Raw genomic sequence first — 20,090 nt, 5'->3', positions numbered from 1 at the left:
CAAGTGCACCTATGACCTACGCTCTTCAGAAATTAAATTAGCCAAAAAGAGCTGCGTGCTCTGTATTTTTTATTTTTTTTTAATTTATCATTTTCAGTCAGAGCGTGCTTCTAAGCAGAGGACAGCCTCTGCTGAGAGGGAGACACATAAATAAATGCACAAAGATAAGCACAACTACACAGAGAAGATACTCCAGCTTTACATTCCTGTATTACAGAATAAATTCAACTCAAAGATTTTACAACCACAAGCACTCATACTGAAAGGTACTAATGCATCATTATGATCTAGCAGGTTGCTTGCTGTGTTTTACAGCCTTTCACACTACATTAACCTTTTGTACCTCAAAGTATTTATGATCTCATAAGTAAGTATTTATCAAACTGAAAGCTCATATACAGCACTGTACTTCAGCTATCATTGTTTGGCAACATTTGTAATTTCTTTTTGCTTGAATTCTGAATCACTGACATATATATATTTTTAAGAAAACAATTAATGTAACATAAAATGCCATTTCTATTACTCATGAGACTGACTAGACATAAAACAGCCAAGTCCCCCGATTTTGATTTCATGCCAATGTGACAGAAGATCAGCTAGCGCCATTTCTTTTTCTAAAATCATCTCTTTTTATTATTATTTTACTTATGTTTTCTTCTACATTCAATGTCATATCACAGCAAAACAATACACAGGTTATCCATATAGGAATTTCTGAAGTCACAGACAGTGCCATGCCCTCTAATTAACAATAAATGAACAAAAGCAACCACCAAATACAGCAATTCAGGCCATATGTACCCTTTGTTAAATGTCTCCCCATGCCACATGCTTAGAAAAAAAATCAGCAGTTGACGAATGCATTGCAGAAACATGGGACAAATAAAACACTGCTTGCAAGTACTTTTTCTTGGTAAATCAGTATGAAATGTACGGTACTGAAATCTACCATAAGCTAAGTAATACTATAGGCAGACAAGCATTCTCATAAAAGCTGTAGCTGACTACGGCAACACTGCATAAGCTAAACATACCTATGGGGCCAATCTAAGCCCACTGTTTCTCTGCTGTTAACCAGGGATGTGTGGCAGGGGTAAAGCATTATCATCATCCAAAAAAAAAAAAAAAAAAAAGGAAGAAGAAGAGGAGAAGACCACAGAAAATGCCACAGGAAAAGGGTTTATGCTGCTCTGCTATAATCTTCTGCACAGTTATGCAGGAACACTGGTGGGAAGAACAAGAATTCAGTCTCAACTTTTGATACATTTCTGTTCATGTGGAGATACAGATCACTACTGGCCTTGCTTTCTGCACTTATTGTAGAAAACAGACAAAGAAATTGAACAACAGCAAAAAAAAACAAACAGTTTTATTACATACAGAATAGATTAAAGTGTTACTGTGGTGCTTGTCTCACAATGATGTCTTCCTCTGCCAAGATGCTGCTAGCCTACATCCTTCTCTGAAGTGCTCATGCTCCTTGCCCATATCAAGATGTCCTACCACCCCTTCTTGCTGCTTTCTCACATCTTTTAAACCTAATAACCCAGTAAGCTGAAGGCCAGTTTTCAGTTCCCCTCTCACAAAATTTACAGGCCTCTCTATGTGATAAGTAAAGTGTCATAGCTGCACACTTTCAATTGTGGAGACCTGAGACAAATGGACAATACATTCCAAGGTATTTTGCTTCTCCTACCAGTTTGTCAAGAAGGGACAGAGAATTATCCAAAGACACTATAAGCAGAGATGAATATTTAATATTTAATATATAACAAGTTGTGGGGAGTTTTAAACCATCATTGCTGGACCTCAGTTGTGATTACTTGAAGATTACTTGTATTGTTTCTTTTGCCCAATATTTGACTCCTTAATCCCATTCCTTCATACAAGGAAAGTGGAAATAAGCTGCAGTTCTACTCCAAAGCAAAAGAACAGATGTTTCCTACTAGATGCTACCACACACTATAACCCCATTGAAAGGTGGGGTATAGTTGGAGCACTCAATGCTCCAAAAATGCACCTCACTTCCAAACAAAAATTAGAAATAGCATTCTGCTGCTAGGAGAAAAAAAGAATCTCTCAGTCTGGAAAACACTTGGGGTAAGGACAGCTAGCTGCCGCGATCTGCTTTGATTCAGATTTGCCTTGTGCAGGTTATTTGAACTACTTGTTCCTTACTCCTCTGTGAAAGTGGAAAAGATAACAATTGTAATTCAATAAAAACTCACAAAATGGTCACAGGGATGAAATCAATCATTTCACAAGATACCCAGAGAGAATCATCCCTCTAAACTGAAAATAAAAGGAATATCACACTAGATTTAAAGAGCAGCATCACACTCAGAAATATCTCAGCTTTACCATAGTCTACACCCACATTCAAAGTACTCCTAAGTTTAAAGGCATACTTCTATCATTTCAAACCACAAGCTCATGGAAATCACTTAGTGCTATCCCACAAGAGTGGCAGGAATTGCAATTCAACTTTCCTCATATAGGGAAGTACCACCCAGTAAAACATCAGAACTTTTATCAAAAACAAAATCCCTTCTTGCATTCAAAAACACATCACTGCAGCCCTACGGAGATCCAGTGGATTGCCTTGTGTCCTGACACAGCAAGTAATACAATCTCTTTAGTCCCCCAGCTGCATCAGAGCACCCAGACAACGCATTCTGGTCCTAAGGCAGTAACACTGTACGCCGTATATTCTCTTTCAGTCACTATGATGCCTCAAAGTAAAAATACCCACTGTACAATTTTGTACCATTAGTCACCTTCCTGTGACGAGGTAATGCATCAGCTCCTACAAGCTCAAACGGCAAACCCTCATGTTAGATACTTGCAGCATTAACACAAACCTCAGATTTATGGTGCATTCCCCACTCAGCTTTCCTATGCAGGAGAGAGGACAGTGAATTCATTACTACAGAGTTAAGAACAAGGCAAATAAAGAAATATCATGCTTACTAGCCATTTCTTAAACCTAGCAGGTCTAAACGATCATTATCTTAAATATGTCAAATTAGAAATTCAATGAATTAGAAAGGTACTCAAATTTGCACAAATATATGAAGTGTCTAAATTAAGAAAACTGGAAATAGTGATATTAGATTCCATTTTCCACTGAAAATTATGTTTATGTAGATTTTAAGTGATGATAACAGAAAGCAATATTATATAGTGAATGACCAAGGCAGACCTCCCCTTATTAGTAGACTACCACATTTCTCAGTCAGAAAGTAACACATAAAATGACTGATGTTTACTAGTGACAGTCTTACAAGCATGATTAGGATTATTAACTTGAACTCTATTACAAAGCAGACAGTGCATATATGCTACTTTCCCAGGCACGTAACAGTCTATTTGGATGGAGGATCCTGATTTTCAGAAGTTTGCCAGACATTTCTCCCAGACAGATGAGGCAAGTCCTCCAACCACACCTAGATATAACTGTCACGTGGAAATGTAGATGCATTGATCTCAGGTGGACCCACAAGACTCTGAGTAATACTAAGTTTACAGTTCTGAAAGCATGCATATGAAAAAGCTCTTGTGAACCACAGAATCACCAAGGTTGGAAAAGACCCTGAAAACCGACATTTATCATGTTGTAAGGATAATAATGAAAAACAAACAAAAAAGCAGTTTTAATTTAGAAGTTCAGAACAGAATCAGTGATTCAGATACTACTGACTTGGAGCTCACTTTATTTATAAAACATCTTTAGAAAGTTCACTTTGCTGAGCATGCAGAAAGAGAAGTAATATGGGAAATGGCTGCATGTTTCTTTTAAGAGAGAACAGAAATAAAGGAACAGAACTACAACGCTTCATATAAAAGAAAGAAGAAAAGAAGGCACATAGATCAAAATGCGACAAAGGAAACACTAAAATTGGACCTGTGTGCTGGAGACAGGACAAAGTCAATAGGAACATTTTATGCCAGTGTCAAAGTGCTTCTATTTCATGCATGAAACATTTCACAAGTACACACACTGCCAGTCTCAGACAGCTGCATGTTAACTTTATCCATTTTATAATGATTGGAGTCCACAATGTCCCAGAACTTCATAACTACAAGTATATGCTAAAGATTAATTGCCTTAAACAAATTTTTAAATATGCCTAATAGCACCCAGTACTGCAGATCTTTATGCATACCAGCAAGTACTGACATTTCAGCACAAGCTTGATTCCTCAATTAACTTGTGAAATTCAACTGAAATCTCACTCACCAGCTTGTACTGAAGGCAAAATCTTCTCATGCTATGTATGCAGACAGTACTATTCAGATGCCCTGCATAAACTCAGGACCCAACTACGCAGGTATCTACTCCTGACTATAAAAATCTTGTAAGCAGTTCTGTTAGATTACAGTGAATAGCAGTGAAAGCCACCTTCAGTTGAAAGTGGCTGCAACACATCTCTAAGGATAAAATTCTGCTCTGTCACTTAAGGAAAGCACTGTAAATCACGGTGAAAATTTACTAGACTAAAGCATTACCAGCTCATGAGTATCAAACAGTGTTCAGGAATTAGGAATGATTCAATGCCTACACTGAAAAAATAACTACTTCCCAAAATTTAAACTGAGATTTTCTTGATCGGAAATAAATACAAAGAAAATCAGAATTTAAGCAAGCTTTCTAATAAATACCTGCTATATGTTAAGCGCATCACATTAAGTGGCTTGTAACACAACTGATTTTTAATTTGCTTATAATCTAGCTACTTATCTATCCTTTAATCATTTATTTTTTTCATTCATTTAGACACAAAGTCGTCGTATTTGTCAAAGTCAGAACACAGTCTATAGTAAAAGTGACATTCATATACAAATGGAAATGATCCACTACTTTTTCCTGCTGCAGTTTTAGACAGCATGCCAGCTGTGCCTGCCCATTTCCTTTCAAAGAAAAAAGTGAAAAAAATAAGCATAAGGAAACGGTATTATTTTGAGGTGAAACCAGGCATCTCATAGAATTTGATAGTGTTGCGCTTGAAACCTATGTAATAGAAGAGATAAATGGAATGTGTCCATAAGAAACCATATTTCTCAGCACAATCCTGGTACGTTCATACCACTGAAAGCAAAAAAGGCCTCTGAGGAAATAACAAGAGAATTGCTGTCTGTCACAAGTGCAGAAGTTACAAGCAAAGTTCTGTAGCCTATCCTGCAACAATTTACCTTTAACATAAATGAAAGAACAGATAACTTAGTTTCCAATATAATTTCATTTTAAGATTAATTATATCAAATATTTAACTTACAATGAAGTTACAGACCACTTTATTGCTTTAATGCTACATGGTACAATACCATTTTGGAAATAAGAACATACTATAAAATACTCCATATGTCACTATAAAAAGCAGAAGTAGTGCTGAAATACTTACATTGTTACAGTAAATTTACATATTTTCCTTTCAGTTTGGTTGACTTCTGCATATTGCACTCTTATGAAGCGTCAGACCTTTCATTAACTGAAGCTTCATCTGCAAGCACTCTAAATAGCGTAGACAGACTTGGATCTCTCTGCATAGCTGGGTGATCAAAACTTCTCTATGTTGCAGTTGTAGGGTCCCTGCAGGTACCCTGCAGCCTACATGCAGGGTACACATGGTTTTCAAATAAAATATTTAGATACTTCTCCAGAACAGCTGGAAGTTATGCTAATCCTTCCTAAATTAAATAGTTGACATCTTTTGTTGCACTTCTTGTTAAAAGGTAAAAAAAAACAAAACAAAACAAAACAGAAATGATTACCAAGTATAATCATTCTTTGCTATTTCTTTTCAAATAAGTCAGAAGGCATTCCGTTTGCTTTCTTTTTTCTTTTGTAATAAGGTATTTTAATTACAAATCAAGGAAAAATCACAGCAAGAGAAAATCCTCATTCTTGCCAGTCTCATCTCAGAATCAGTCACAGAAATTGAAGTACTCTCAATGGCAAATCATCTATGATGTCACCTGCTCCATTCATTCACAAAATTTGTCCACTACACCTTGTCCAACGAAGTTGGACTCAGTGACCCTCCTTTCAACCCAGGGTATTCCATGATTCTATTCTATAACACCTGCTCATGTTATTAGACCTTTGATTGAGGCCAACGGGAAGAACATCCTGAAGTTCCCTTCCTCTCAGAAGCACTTTAGCAGAACTGTTCGTGGTGGCTGTGAAGCACCTGAAGGGAGTGATGCATTTTCCTGTCATATTAAGATGGATTTTAAATGGGAACATCAGAATTTGTGTACTGCGATAAGACTCTTACTTGAGTCCATTGACAGTTCTCAGGCAGGGAAGGGATCAATGGCAACAGCTGCTATTTCAGTAGATGAGATTTAAAGAGTCTCCTCTGGAAACGAAAATGCAGAAAATCCCTTTGATCAAGAGTAGTAGATGGCCTGAGTGGTCTGTAGTGGAAAGGTCATGAATGGTTAAGCAAAAAAAAAAAAAAAAAAAAAAAAAAAAGGCAGTACAATATGATGATATCGTAACAAAACAGCATGGGATACCATCTGAAAAAGCATCTAGATTCAGTGAGATGCATTAATCTATATAGAGATACCAGAGAACGTGTATGTTCTTCACATCAACCCTTCAGAAGATTACATATTCTCTCCATGCCATGTTAAAACCAATGTTGGTTGTCTTTTGTAACATCGGGGAGGGAATAAAAAACACTACATAATATGGGAATGGGCAAAAACTGGGATGAAGTGGGAAGTGTAGACAAAGCAATCATATTGAAAAATAACCTAAGTGGAAAATCAGAGGAAGATTATCAAAAAGGGATTAAAGAGTCATAAACAAGAAAATAAATACAACACATTCAAAGATTAAAAGCAGGCAAGAAGCAAGCAAAACAGGAGAGGCAGGTTTTTCATTTATGTAATTCTTTTAAGAATATTGGCAATTACTTCCTTTTTGTATATAAAGCCATCTCAATTACCCGTTTCCCTGCAGTCCCAACAAACCATACGTGCAATTTTAATCACGTAAATAAAGAACACAAAGCACACAGCAGTTACCTAAACCTAAGAATAAAGTAACAAATAAGATGAAGTTATTCTTTCATCAGCTGTTTTTTCTGAAATTAACAACAGCTCACATGTCAATGTGAAAGAACCTCAATTTTACACAAAGCAGCTAAGTAAGTTTCATACACTAGAAAACAACGGGGGGTTTCCTTTTACTTCAGGACAATAGTGAATAAGGTTTTGGTAGAAGCATTCTACTGTAAACACATCTTTTAATAAACAATCAAATATGCACACTATTTCAAGTAATATCTAGCAAGATAACATAGCAAGATACAACTGTAAGGGAAAATTTATCTTAAGAGGTCACAAAACTTCAGGCAGGAAGAGTAAAAATTAGTTTTAAGAGTATCTCATTTTTTTAAATACTAATGATGTTGATCTATGCATGTATTATTATGCTACTGATTTTATCTAAAATATATTTTAAAGCATTGTTTTCAATATAAATCAGAAAAAAAACCAATGTAATGAAGTATAAGAAATAAGAAATAGTTTTCTTTAAACTTTGATATTCATGTGAAACTCAGAAAACTATGTACTAAGTGGCTTAGATTCACTAAGGCAGATACATTATTCTCCTACTAATACTTTTAATCATGTTACCCGCAGTGTACAGTTCAAAGGTATGTATGATTTCATAGCCAAAATTCAACTGTTACCGCCTTGTGTGCTGGATTAACCTTCTAGCTTCATACAAGTCTTTGAGTGGAATCAAGACACACACACACAAAATAAACTACATAAACTACTCTAGTTTTCCACAAATTGCAGCTAATCTCTTGAAATGTAAATTACTATTGCCCTGCTGCTTCTTTGTATATAAATTGCATTTTTTTTTTATGTAGCATTAATTCAAGACTGAAAAAACAATCCAGAATCTCTTTTTCTGCAGTTAATAAACAATCAGTCATAAAAGGTCTAGGACTGTGCAATTTAAAATGACAGCCCAAACCTTTCTGTGTACCACAGACTGACTAAATACTACACAAATGTGCACTGGACCATTATCTCTGTCTATATCCTTTCCCACTTAAGTTTAAAAGGACAACCTGTAATGGTTTCCTGAATGCATACTTAGTTCTATGAAATTTCTCCTTTGCCTACTTCTGTCTGTAATGTGTGTTTTGACCAGCCTCATCCTTAGCAGACTCTAAAATAGCTTCAAACTTACAGGTGAACTGAAATGCTTGCAGGTTCAGCCAAGACAGATCCAGATGCCACACTATTGCCTTTCTAATACTGACAAACAGCAAAATAAGATGTCTGAATCAAGTTGCTCTTTCACATTGAGCCTAGAAAGGGAGCATATTAAGTAAGGAGAAGTGGTAAGTCAGCCCACATGAGTGGGCTTAAAGTAATTCTGGGAGTGAGTGGGTAGAATAGCTGAAGAGAAAGCTATATGGGAGAGCAATGGAAACTTGAGAGTATAAACAGGGACTAAAAAAAAAAAAAAAAAAAAAAAAGTTTTAGGTATAATACTGCCCAAAGACATCATTAACTTAGACCAATAGGAAGTCATACCTACATGGACAGTAACTTACGATGCTGTGAGAAGACTGTCACGTTACCAGAAATTCACCCTTATAATTTAAGGAAGAGGTCAGGAAGGCAATGGGAATGATCTTCATAGCTGTTAGTTACAAACACTGTTAGTTTTCCATATCAAAAACATTTTTCCAGTTGACGGAATGGTCTATCCAACCATTCTGACTACTCTGTTCATTTCTTGCGAGCAAAGACCTAAGGTTGACCAGGTTATTGCCAACATATTCTCCTCATGCCTTTGGACAAAGTGCTCCTGCCTATACAGAAGTTTATACTACAGTTACACTAACTTGGTGCGAGAAGGAATCAATATCTTTTTGATAAAGTTGCAAATTGTTAACCACTTTTTGCAGGCCAATTACAGGAGAATGGAAAACATAATTAGTCTCACCTAATCTAGCAGAGACACTACTCCTGTATTTAGAGAAAATGAGAGCTAATTTTCTCAAAAAAAAAAAAAAACAAAAACAAAAAAACCCATAAGTGAGGATTGTTTCTAATTACCATGTTATAATGTAAGATGCAGAAGGTCAAATATAAAGTAAGTTGTAATTAGCTATTTCACCACAGCAAGGTTCCCTTTGAAATGCATGCTTCGTTTACTCAGCAAAATGTGCAACAAATGTTTTTCTCAAGACATCAGAACCTGAAGCACAGCCAGAACATTTGGATACTTAACACTGCTGAGTGAGAAGAAAAGGCCAATAATAAAGCATAAAAGAATTGGAATGGAGAGCAAAGAGCCCAAGAGACAACACAAAGTGCAAGAAAACTAAAAACAAACCCTACTGACACATGGCAAGTACTTTCTGGAAGCAAAGTCTATGTTAAGTCAGCAACACAGGAAAAGGGTTATTTATCTTCTTAGCAGGCAGCACAACTAATACAAAGAGGCACTTTTAAAGTGTTTCATATGAAGCAATCTGTTTGAATTTCAGCGTATCCCTGAGAAGAAGCTACGTTTGAACATGCGTTGACAAACACAGATGTTCAAGCGAGCAAAATGTCTGTGCTATTCTTTACCATAAGCAAAGAAACACAAACAGGGCAGTTACCAAGTTTGCATGCAATGCTCTCAGGAAAGAAGCCTCTTAGAAGTAATAATGCCTATGGTCACAAGACATTATTGTGCCTCACCAAACTAGCACAGCATGATGTTATTTATTTGGGATGTCAGTTTTGATCTTCTCACTGTACTGTAAGAGAACAAGCTGGACCAAGTTGCTTGCTTTTGGAGGCTCTGGAGCACTTGGGGGTGTTGAAACAAGCTCCTTGAAATACTTTATTCTAGTAGCAGGTGCAGTCAAATTGTGTAAGCAAAATAGAACACCACGATGATACAACAGCCTACAGCAGCATGGTATTATTTAAATGAACACAAGTATTATCAACTATCTAGCAAAGCTGGTGTCAAACATCTGCAGACAAACAAAACAAAACCAGAATTGAAACAGAATAAAAAGTCTTGACAGCAGTTTGGGGAAAAAAAAAAAAAAAAAAAAAAAGGAAAAACCACAACATCCATGGGGAAATATGACTTGCAAGACAGCCACTTCATGGTGAGAAGTTCCTTGCTGCTCCACAGAGAGAGCACAGTCCTCCAAGCGCAGCTATTCTGAGAAATGATTGACACGGCTCTCTGTATTGCAATTCTGCGCCATGTGTTTTCCAGACAGAACTACACAAAGAGGTAGATCCAGGATCTATGTGCAAGATGTAATATGCAAAGTTATTAGGCATTAGCAGAATATTCAGAGAGAAGTTTAATACCAGCTGAACTCAGCAGCATCTAGAAGTGTTCTGCTCTCCAAACAGTTTCTTGTTGTAGCAGACTGAAGAAAAGCCTACCTCTAGGCCAATGAACACAATTACAGTTACATGACAAATGAGCAAACTAAAGACAACTTCATTCTAAGTATCTCTGCTTCATTAGCACTGCTGTAAAAGTGAGAACAACTGATGAACACCTCTAAGACAAGCAGGATATAGCTTACTGCTAATCATGAAATACAGTTTCCTGAAAGAACTAACCTACTTCCACATCAGGAAGGTAGACAGACCAGGAACAAAGCAATAGGATAGAAAAAGGATAACTAAGGTGAATAAAAAAGGGTAAAAAACACACAGCATACCAGTCATTTATATGAAGAACTATAGGAGCAATCTACCCATCTGTGAGCTTGGGTGATACACTTAAGCACTTTCGTGTGGATATTTTTTTCATCCAGTTTTCTTGGCCAAAATAAAAAGCTCAACATAGAAATCAGTAGGGAAAAAAAAAATAAAAATCAACAATCTCTTCACCAAAATAATCAAGTTCAACATGGCAAATGATCATACAGCCTAGAGTATCACTAAGCCTTTCCAAATCCCTATGAGATGGTTCCTGCAACATGATTAAGAATGCACAAACCCAGACACAACACCAAGAAAAGAAAATGACACATTTTCAAACCATCAATTCCCAAAGGACATGCAAAAACGCAAAGTAAAAGCAGGTCAACTGTAAGAATAGACATTTTCATCCAGCACACCAACTATATTTACAGAGAAGAGCATCAAGTTCAGTGAGTGCTATGTGAGAAATTTTGGTAGTTGGCAAATTGATACTTAACCACTGCACAGGACTTACGCAGCTTCATTTCAGGTCTTCTAAAGGAGTTCAGATGCACTGCAAGCCCCAGTGCCATGCTTTACATTGATTCCAACCAACTGCAAACATCTCAAAGCAGCTTTGTTTTACTTAAGGATGCCTGTCCACGCATACAACTTAAGAAATGTACCTCAGCTTGCAAAATCTGGTGACATTACATGTCAAGGAAGAGAGACTGAAGAATGATCTCACAGTTTATCTAAATCAGAAGCATAATTAACTTTAGAGGTGATTTTTTTTTTAACGTACACACATACATAAAAATCAGAATGGCACAAAACTGTTTTTTTTACCATATTTGCTTCTACTACTACTATAATACACTTTCAAGGGGAAGCAATAGAGAAACAAAGTTCACTATTATCTGCTTTCTTATACATACAGACTTAATGCACTTTATATTTACAAATCCATCTCCAACTGACATCAATGGAAACTGTACGGAAAACAGAAACAAAAGTTGAACAAGTTTTCTTCTCAGATCTGATACATAAACAGTACATTCACATAGATATATGTACATGTGAAAAGGTGATACATTTCCTACAGTGATGGAATCTATTAAAAATATTTTAAATTTTGTAACGTAACACTCAAAACTACCAGGAAAAGTTTTCAGATGTTATTTAATCATAAGTTTGTTACACTCTTATTATTGATCTACCCTTCTTGAAAGAAACAACTTATTGTGTTTGTTAATGACTTAAAGTATGTTTGATGCTATGCAACTCCAAAAATCTACTAGCACTTAACCTCACAGGAGAACCCAGGACTAGATGAGTATTGACTAAGCATATATTCATATAGACTATTTCCTTGATTAAATTTAAATAAACATATTGATCCAAAAGATGAAAATCATCTGATTCAGAGAAGACTCCAAATAAAATCAGACTATTTTATCATGCACAGATTGTTTTATATTGTTTCAGTTAAATCATCCTGTCCTTTAATATTTACTTCCCTTCTCATCCTGTACATTTTCTCCTGTTTCATTATATCAAAGTACAAAGTCACCTACTAAGCACCACTCATTTTCAAAACTTTTCCTAACAAAATATAGAGTGAAGTAACATTAAAAAAAAAAACAAAAAAACCCACAAAAAAGACTTTTTGGAAATAGAAGAGCATCTCTAATCCTAATCACAGCTAAACAGATATCCATTAAATTGTAGTTGAACTAGATATGCAGAGAAGTCTTAACAGTATCAAGAAGTTACGTATCTCCTACTTGCAATTTTCAAAGTGCTGGGTAGTAAATGTGAGCAGAAGCAAGAAAGAAAATACTCTTTCTCAACTGATAAGAACTTAGGAATGTAATAAAGAGCTAAATCTAAGAAAAATGGCACACTTGCTGATAGAGCAGCCAGACTCGTTTTACAAAAACTAATTAAAGGTGCTCAATTGAGTTGAAGTGCACAGAAGGTCAGGGCAACAAATGGTACTTTCAGTGTATGCTTTTGCAGAGAGGGATAGTTTCTACAACTTCCAGTATAACACTGCAATTTAGAAAGACAACTTTTCATTTTTTTTTTTTTTTTTAATAACTCTCAAAAATATCCTAATGTTAAAAGCAAGGAAATCTAATCTTTTATGAACTACAGGGGAACTATTTAAAGAAAGTTACACGCGTTTCTCTGTAAGAAGGGAAATAAATAGAAAGGCAAGAAAAAGATCCATAATAAAAAGAGTCAAATACAGGAAATTCTCAAAATACAAAGAGTTAGTAGAATTTAAGCATCATCCTTCAGAAAATGAAAATTCACTCCTAGTGAAGCCAGAAGAGAGGAAGTATATGACAAGTAAAAAGCAGGCTGCAAATTAGCAGGGCAATAAGGAAATCAGAAGACCAGACTGCAAAGGGTACAAAAACAAATAGGAGTTAAGCCTACTACTATCTCAGAACTTTCAGGGGAATCATTGGATTTGTTGGAGCTAGGATTGAATAAAACACTTGAAAACGATAAGGGCATCACAGACAATCCGAGTGATCTCTTGTCATCAGTTCTTGCCACAGAAAATGATGGAAAAACATGCACCCAACATTTCTGATAAAGAGGAAAACGCTCCTTCAAACCGAAAAATCAAAAGCAGGAGAGCAAACAAACTGAAAGCCATAAATGACAAGGGATGTGTTCAGCCCTACTCACATCGATAGGTGTTTTATCACTGATTTTCACAAATACAGACTTTTTCTTCAGAACAGAACAGCAACAGACCAACAGTTCTAAAGCACAAAAAGGCTGAGGTGGGCATCACAGCAGCCTAATCAGTGTACAACAGCAGTTAAAAGAACAAAATAAGTTGAAAGAATTAGATAGGGACAACAGAAGAGATGATACTTTTAATAATAATTTAATAATAATTTTCAGGATTACCTACTTGCTTAGAATTTCTACTCTAAATCACTGACACTGGCATTTGGCAACAGTTTTCAAAAAAGACCACGGAAGAAAACTTAAAAAGATGGAAAGAACCAAAGTTAACTTTGCAAAGGGATATATAAAAGAGGACACTGTTGAGCTATACAGAAAACTATGTGATACAGGAAAATAGGATGCTCTTCAACTTTCTCACATTGTCAGCAAACAGCCAATCAGAGCAATAAAAATATGTCAAGTCAAATGTAAAAGAATTAAACATTCTACTGTGAAGACCACAAAACTGTGTAACTAATTCACAAAGGCATCTCCCAAGGTGGGGTTCGTGACCATAAACAAACAGTTCATGATAATAGCAAGGAATATTCTTTGGTGAATTTTTTCACCGTTTTTTGTATGGTTAGTTGTTTTTTGTTTAGTATGTGATTGAATGTTTAGAGGCACAACACTCATTGCTCAGTATTAATAAATCTGTGATGACCTTGCCATAGGGATACAGAAAAATCTTCATATCCTTTCTTAAAGATCCATTACAAGGACTTCCTCTTCTTTCCTCAGAGGTTAATATAATAAGATGCAAGTGCCCTAGGTAATTCCCAGCCTTTTAGATACAGAATATAAAATACTAGTATTTTAATTTCTTGTTTATTTCCATACAAAGAAATTAGTGATGTGACAGGACACACAAGTCTCCACAGAAACTCATTTAATGGTATGTGCTTTCCCTTTTCTCTTGCCCTGGTGGAGGAGACTTGAGGTTGGAGGGAAGTAAAGGACAGTAAAATGAAGTATGGACCATGGCTGTAGCAAGGACAATGACAGCTAATAGGTAGGGCTGCTTCAAGCATATGTCCAAACTGCAATGAGTTATCTGTTCTGTGCTCTATCCTACATCTGTCATGCAGGTGGTCAGTGGCTCAGAAATCTACTAGCCTTGGGCACTGGGCATACTGGGTTCCAATCAAGAATTAAAACAGAAGCACTACACTATCCATGTATGAAATATGTGACTTTTAAATTATAGGACAGGGCTGTCTGAGGAGTCTCTTGATAATTCATAACACTTCTGAACTTCATATTTAAATCAAATACAAGTCTATTATTTACACTTTGTTGAGCACAGACTCCCCCCACAACTTTTGGTGAAGAGTGCATGAACAAACTCTCTGGAGTGTTGCAGATATGCTCTTCATAATACTCATTCATACACTCAAGTAATTTCAACATAGTATCATTCAACAAGTATTTCTATGAAAGGTTTCTGCTCACGTCTGTCAAAAAATACAGAGTACAGTAAAAATCACAAAATGAGTTACTATTTGTGTTTCTTTTTTTTTTTTTTTTTTTCCCCTTGGCTTTCCTAATCTATACAACTCATGGGCATGCTGTTGACAAATCTGTCTGACTGATATTATAGAAAAGGAACTACAGATTCCAGAATGTTCCCAAACATCATATGAGGCTCCAAAAGCAGAAGACAAATATTCACTAATACCGACAAGTTTTAAAATGCAAGCAATCCCAGTACAAGTGAAATGCAGAATTGTTAAGTGCAACATAAGAACTGACGTTATCAAAAAAAACACACGTCACTCTAAATACACAGCTTTAAAAATAGCCAAAACCTTGACTTACTGTGGCTGTGCCGGAGACAGTTTGTGCATTTGTGTCAGCTGCACTCTGTTCAGAGTGTGTCTGAGCAGGAGGGTACATGTTTAATGTGTGCTCTGGAACAGTGGTTTGGCCTGTGTAGTCTGGAGCTGGATGAGGATGTGGGGCTGTGTATTCTGCAGGTATACCGTTCTGAGGAGGAGCAAACTGGGCTGAGGCATAAGGCTGTGCCATTGTGTCAGGAGGTGCTGTAGCTTCCTGATTACCCTGTGAAGACCAAAGGGGAAAAAAAAAGGAAGAAATGTGTCATGAGATAAAATACTTTAGCAAGCAAGCAAGCATTGCTGGCCTGAAAAGGGCACAACACTAGTTTTCCTGAGAGTATTTCTTATCTGAATTAAATCCACTTTCCTAACACTATTAAATCTTATTACAATTAATATCTGCTGTTCTCTACAGACTGTTCCTTAACTGCAAAATGCCAGAGAAATCTTAACTAAAGTCTCAACTCAAACAAGAAAGATGGACAAAACTTAGTTCATTCCATATGTTTCTGAGTGCAACCGCCAATACAGAGCTCTGGTAAAGTTACCCCATAGCCTGGGATCCATACTGACTTACCACCTACAGAACTCAGTACATGCTCCCTGCACTCTGAGCAGAACTGAGGTGTATTTTGTTAACACACCTGAAAATATTTACATTAAGTAATGCCCTACACAGTATTCAGAGGCGCAACGTACTGAACAACTGCAAACCGCAAATGCAAAAACAATCAGATTCAATCCCAACATCAAGCATTTGAATCTAAAAAACAAATCAACTGGAAAACACCATTTAACATAGATTTTTTTTTTTCTTTAACGTTACTGGCTCTCAAAAGAAATAGACATAAGAACTTACAAGGTTATATATACTTGAAGACCGTAGTAATTCATCTCCATATTACACTATGCTTGTACAAATAAAATTAAAGATCTCATCTCTACATAACTACATCCATCCTTATGCTTGATACAAAAGTGAAAAGTCAAGCATGCTAATTTGTCAGATATTTGGTATCATAGAATAATTTAAGTTTTAAAAGACCACAATGATCATCAAATCCAACATTAACCTAGCACTGGCAAACCTACCGCTAAACAGTGTCCCTAAGCATCACATCTAGACATCTTTTAAATACCTCTATGGATGGTCACTCAACTACTTCAATGGGCAGTCTGTTTTAATGCTACATAACACTGAGAATTTTTCCTAATACCCAACCTAAACCTCTCGTGGCACAATTTGAGGCCATTTCCTCTCGTCCCATCACAGTTCCTTTGGAGAATAGATTGAACTCCACCACGCTACAGTCTCCTCAGTACAGTACGCCTCTACAGTAGCTGTAGAGAGCAATAAGGACTCAATTGAGCCTCCTTTTCTCTAGGCTAAATAATCCCAGCTTCCCTACAGCTGCTCGTAGTAAAACCTGTGCTCCAGCCCTTTTACAAGCTTTACTGCCCTTCATTGGGCATAATTCAGCACCGCGATGCTTTTTAATTGTGACAGACCCAAAGCTGAACACAGTACTTGAGGTGCAGCCTCACTAGAGCCAAGAGCAAGGGGTTAATCACTGGAATGCTCTGCTCAACCCAAGTTGTAAGGATACTGTGGAAGAAAGCATGTAACACAATCCTTCAGGTATAAACTATGTCCAAGCAATGATGTTACAGATGACATTGCACCACAGGCAGATAATACAGGGACTATGGACTCCAAAACTTTGATGGGCTAACTGGCTTAAAAGATTAAATTATATCCCTCTAAATATTAATTATAAAAAATAATTAATGCAATTTGTTTTTAAAATATTTTTTTCCTTTTCCCACCAAAGTATGCAGAAGTACTGTAACAATTCAGCTTACTTCTACTCATCTTGATTTCTTAATTTCGGAATAGGCTACATGAAGAAAAGTCATTCTTATCACACCTAAGGACATTTCCAGCCAATTTCAGCTACCTCAGACATTGGTGACCTGACCTCAAGTGGGCCTAAACTCAGGAATTTTTAAAAACTCGCAAATCACATTTCAGGAACAAAGCTTGGTACAAGGTACACTTGGAAGAGAAAACTACATTTTGCTTTGTAAAAGGCATTCACTGTGTCCTAGAAAGGGAAGACTTTATATTAGCAATCAAAACCTCCTCCATTTTAATCTGATCTTTGGTACTTTTTTACTGCATGGCCTGTGCAAGTAGTATACCTGGCTCCATTCACAATCTTTAAAATGAAACAGTTTTATTTACATACTTCACTTGGTTAAGTCAGTAAGTTTTATTACTATAAAATTACAATGTTTCCAAGGTTATTATTACACTGCAGCTTGCCTGTTAAAAATTTTAAGGGAGGTTTAAAACTTGCAAATGCGTATTTATGTTCTCTTGCACTACAATGGAAAGACTCCTTTCTTATCTCCTTCTACTTCACCTGAAAATCCAGATTAAAAACAGCAATGAATAGATTCCACCAGAGACTTTTACTAAATGTTAAATAAAGAGTTGTAAAACTTTAGGGAGGGCAGGGGAGCTTAGATTTTTTTTTTTCTTAATCAACTGTTTTAGGGTTGATGTCAGCAAACGGTAAGAACAAACTTCTGCCTGTATAAGCATTTCTCACCATGCTGGCTTTGAAGTTCAGTAACTGGCACTGATGGTCTTTAGGCTACTTGTTTATCTTAGATGCTAAACATGGCATTAGAGTCAGCAGCTGTTAAAAAAGAGCAATCATGATAACAAAGGGACCAACAGATATGTCCAGGTGCATTTGATCTACATGTTTTTGTACTACTCTGAGTCCTAAACCAGATGTTGCAAGACCACCCACTGTTTCTCATTAACATTGACAACAGCTCTATGAGACCCTGATTAATATTCAAAGCATTCACATTTAGTGCTAATTACAGCTAATATTTAATTAAGAGGGTTGAGCTTTTATATGATTTCTCACCAGCAACTCCAAACAATTCACAATTTAGAATTACCATAGAATGGCAAACTGCATGGGAAATTCTGACACACACCGTAGAGGCTCTTCTACCTCATTCACTGGATGCACTATGCTGAGATCTGAATTGCTTAATAGTGGGGACTATTCTTCAATGAATAGGAATTGAAGAGTCAGGCATGGCTTGGTTGGTTCAAATTTTTTTGGTTGTTTGCTGTTTATTTGGGGTTTATACATATACATACATACATATATACACACACACACACACACACACATCCCTTCTATAGATTCAGGAATTTGCAGTCTTTCCATTAGAAGAAAACAAAAATGCTTAGAGTAGAAGGCTAGCATGCAAAGTTATCATTCCAAACAGTATGTTCATTAAATATATTTGGAGGAAAAAAAAGAAGAAAACCATGCTTATTCTACATAAGGTTAAAAAATATGACAATAAATTTGACTTCTTAGTCTCTTAAAAGCTGCAGAACTTGTGCAGCCTTCAAAATCTGTGAATTTTTGAATCATAATGAATTCAGTAAACACAATATTACAAAGTAGTATGAAAGCACACGAGTATAAACACTCTTTACTATTTATGTAGGCATCACACCAGTGCTTGCTGTTTAGATTATGAATTTACATTAAGAACAATACCGTGCAAACTAACATTGGTAACATTTGGTTGACAGAAATTCCAGGTGACACAAAACTGTTACATTTGTGTGGATCCTAATTAATCAAAATTCTTTAAATAGTCACCTAAAATGGAATGTCACTGTGTCCTTTAAAATAAGTGAACTAAAACGAATAAAGGAAATAGTCGATCTCATTCACTAAACTGAGAATATGAAATTGCCTTGAAAGCAACAGGAAATATTGATCCTTACTTAGCCTGCAAACTCAGGTATTAGGGCAACCTCTAAACTGTGGATGACAGTACACAGATGTTGCTTAATACAACCTAGACACTAGAGGCTAAACAGAAGTTGTCGTTTTGGACTCAATTCCAAGTACCTTTAAGTTTAAATGACCCTTTAATGCTCGCTTTGCGCATGGTTTTTAATAAAGTAGTTGCTGGCAACAGAAAGAAGAACAAAGGATGGCAGACAGTCAGGCTCAGTTAAATGTTCTGGCCCGAGGTTTAATGAAAACCACATTTCAACTGAAAAATATGCTTTACGTGGCAGTGTATAAAACCAGCTTTATTGCTTTCTGGTTAAATGCTGAACTGTAAAGAACAAAACAAGAAAGCATTCCAACGATATAGGTAAGTGAAATCATTCCTATTGAACATATATTATTCCACTTGAAGAAAAGCTTAGAATTTGAAATACTCCTAGTACCTCAGATCTTAACCTGTCATTTTAGCATCTTCAGCTCTGAAAGGATTTCATAATTAACAAACCCATGAAAAGTGTCAAAACATAATAAAGCAAGCTTGTTATGTTTGTATACAAAAGACAGAGTACAGAAAATATTATGCAGTGTTCCTTTTTAAAAACACATTTGCAGCACAAAAAATGTATTTATTCAATGAAAACCATTCTGCTTGCTTGCATTTTAAAGTCTAACTAACAGTTTATTGTTTGTTTTCTGTTTGGAGCATCCTGTTTCTTTGGCAAGAGATATTTTACATTTAGAGGAAGCCTCTCATACTGTAGTTAAATGAGCCAAACTGCATCATATCCTTAGGGCATGGAAACAAAGAAGAAAAATGCAACATTACTCTGTAAACCTGCTGCTTATACGAAAGGCTCTGTCAGATATATCAAGCACAGCAGAGACACAATCACCGCTGCAGTTTGCCTTCTCTCAGAGCAAATGAAGCCACAAAACATGTATTAGAAGCCTTACGTGC

At 36.2% G+C, this 20,090-nt stretch overlaps 1 protein-coding gene across 36 annotated transcripts in view; it reads right to left on the bottom strand.

Annotated features, from left to right (window-relative positions):
• RBFOX1 (RNA binding fox-1 homolog 1) overlaps positions 1-20,090 on the bottom strand; it is a 745,900-nt gene that overhangs the window by 116,438 nt on the left and 609,372 nt on the right. For all 36 annotated transcript variants that reach the window (XM_048962261.1, XM_048962269.1, XM_048962272.1 and 33 more), the window contains one exon: positions 15,268-15,510. In XM_048962261.1, the coding sequence (XP_048818218.1) occupies positions 15,268-15,510 (243 nt within the window). The remainder of the gene's footprint in view (positions 1-15,267; positions 15,511-20,090) is intronic.

Source organism: Lagopus muta, chromosome 15, assembly GCF_023343835.1.
Source record: "Lagopus muta isolate bLagMut1 chromosome 15, bLagMut1 primary, whole genome shotgun sequence".
NCBI lineage: Eukaryota > Metazoa > Chordata > Aves > Galliformes > Phasianidae > Lagopus > Lagopus muta.
This window is presented reverse-complemented; position numbering and strand designations above follow the sequence as displayed.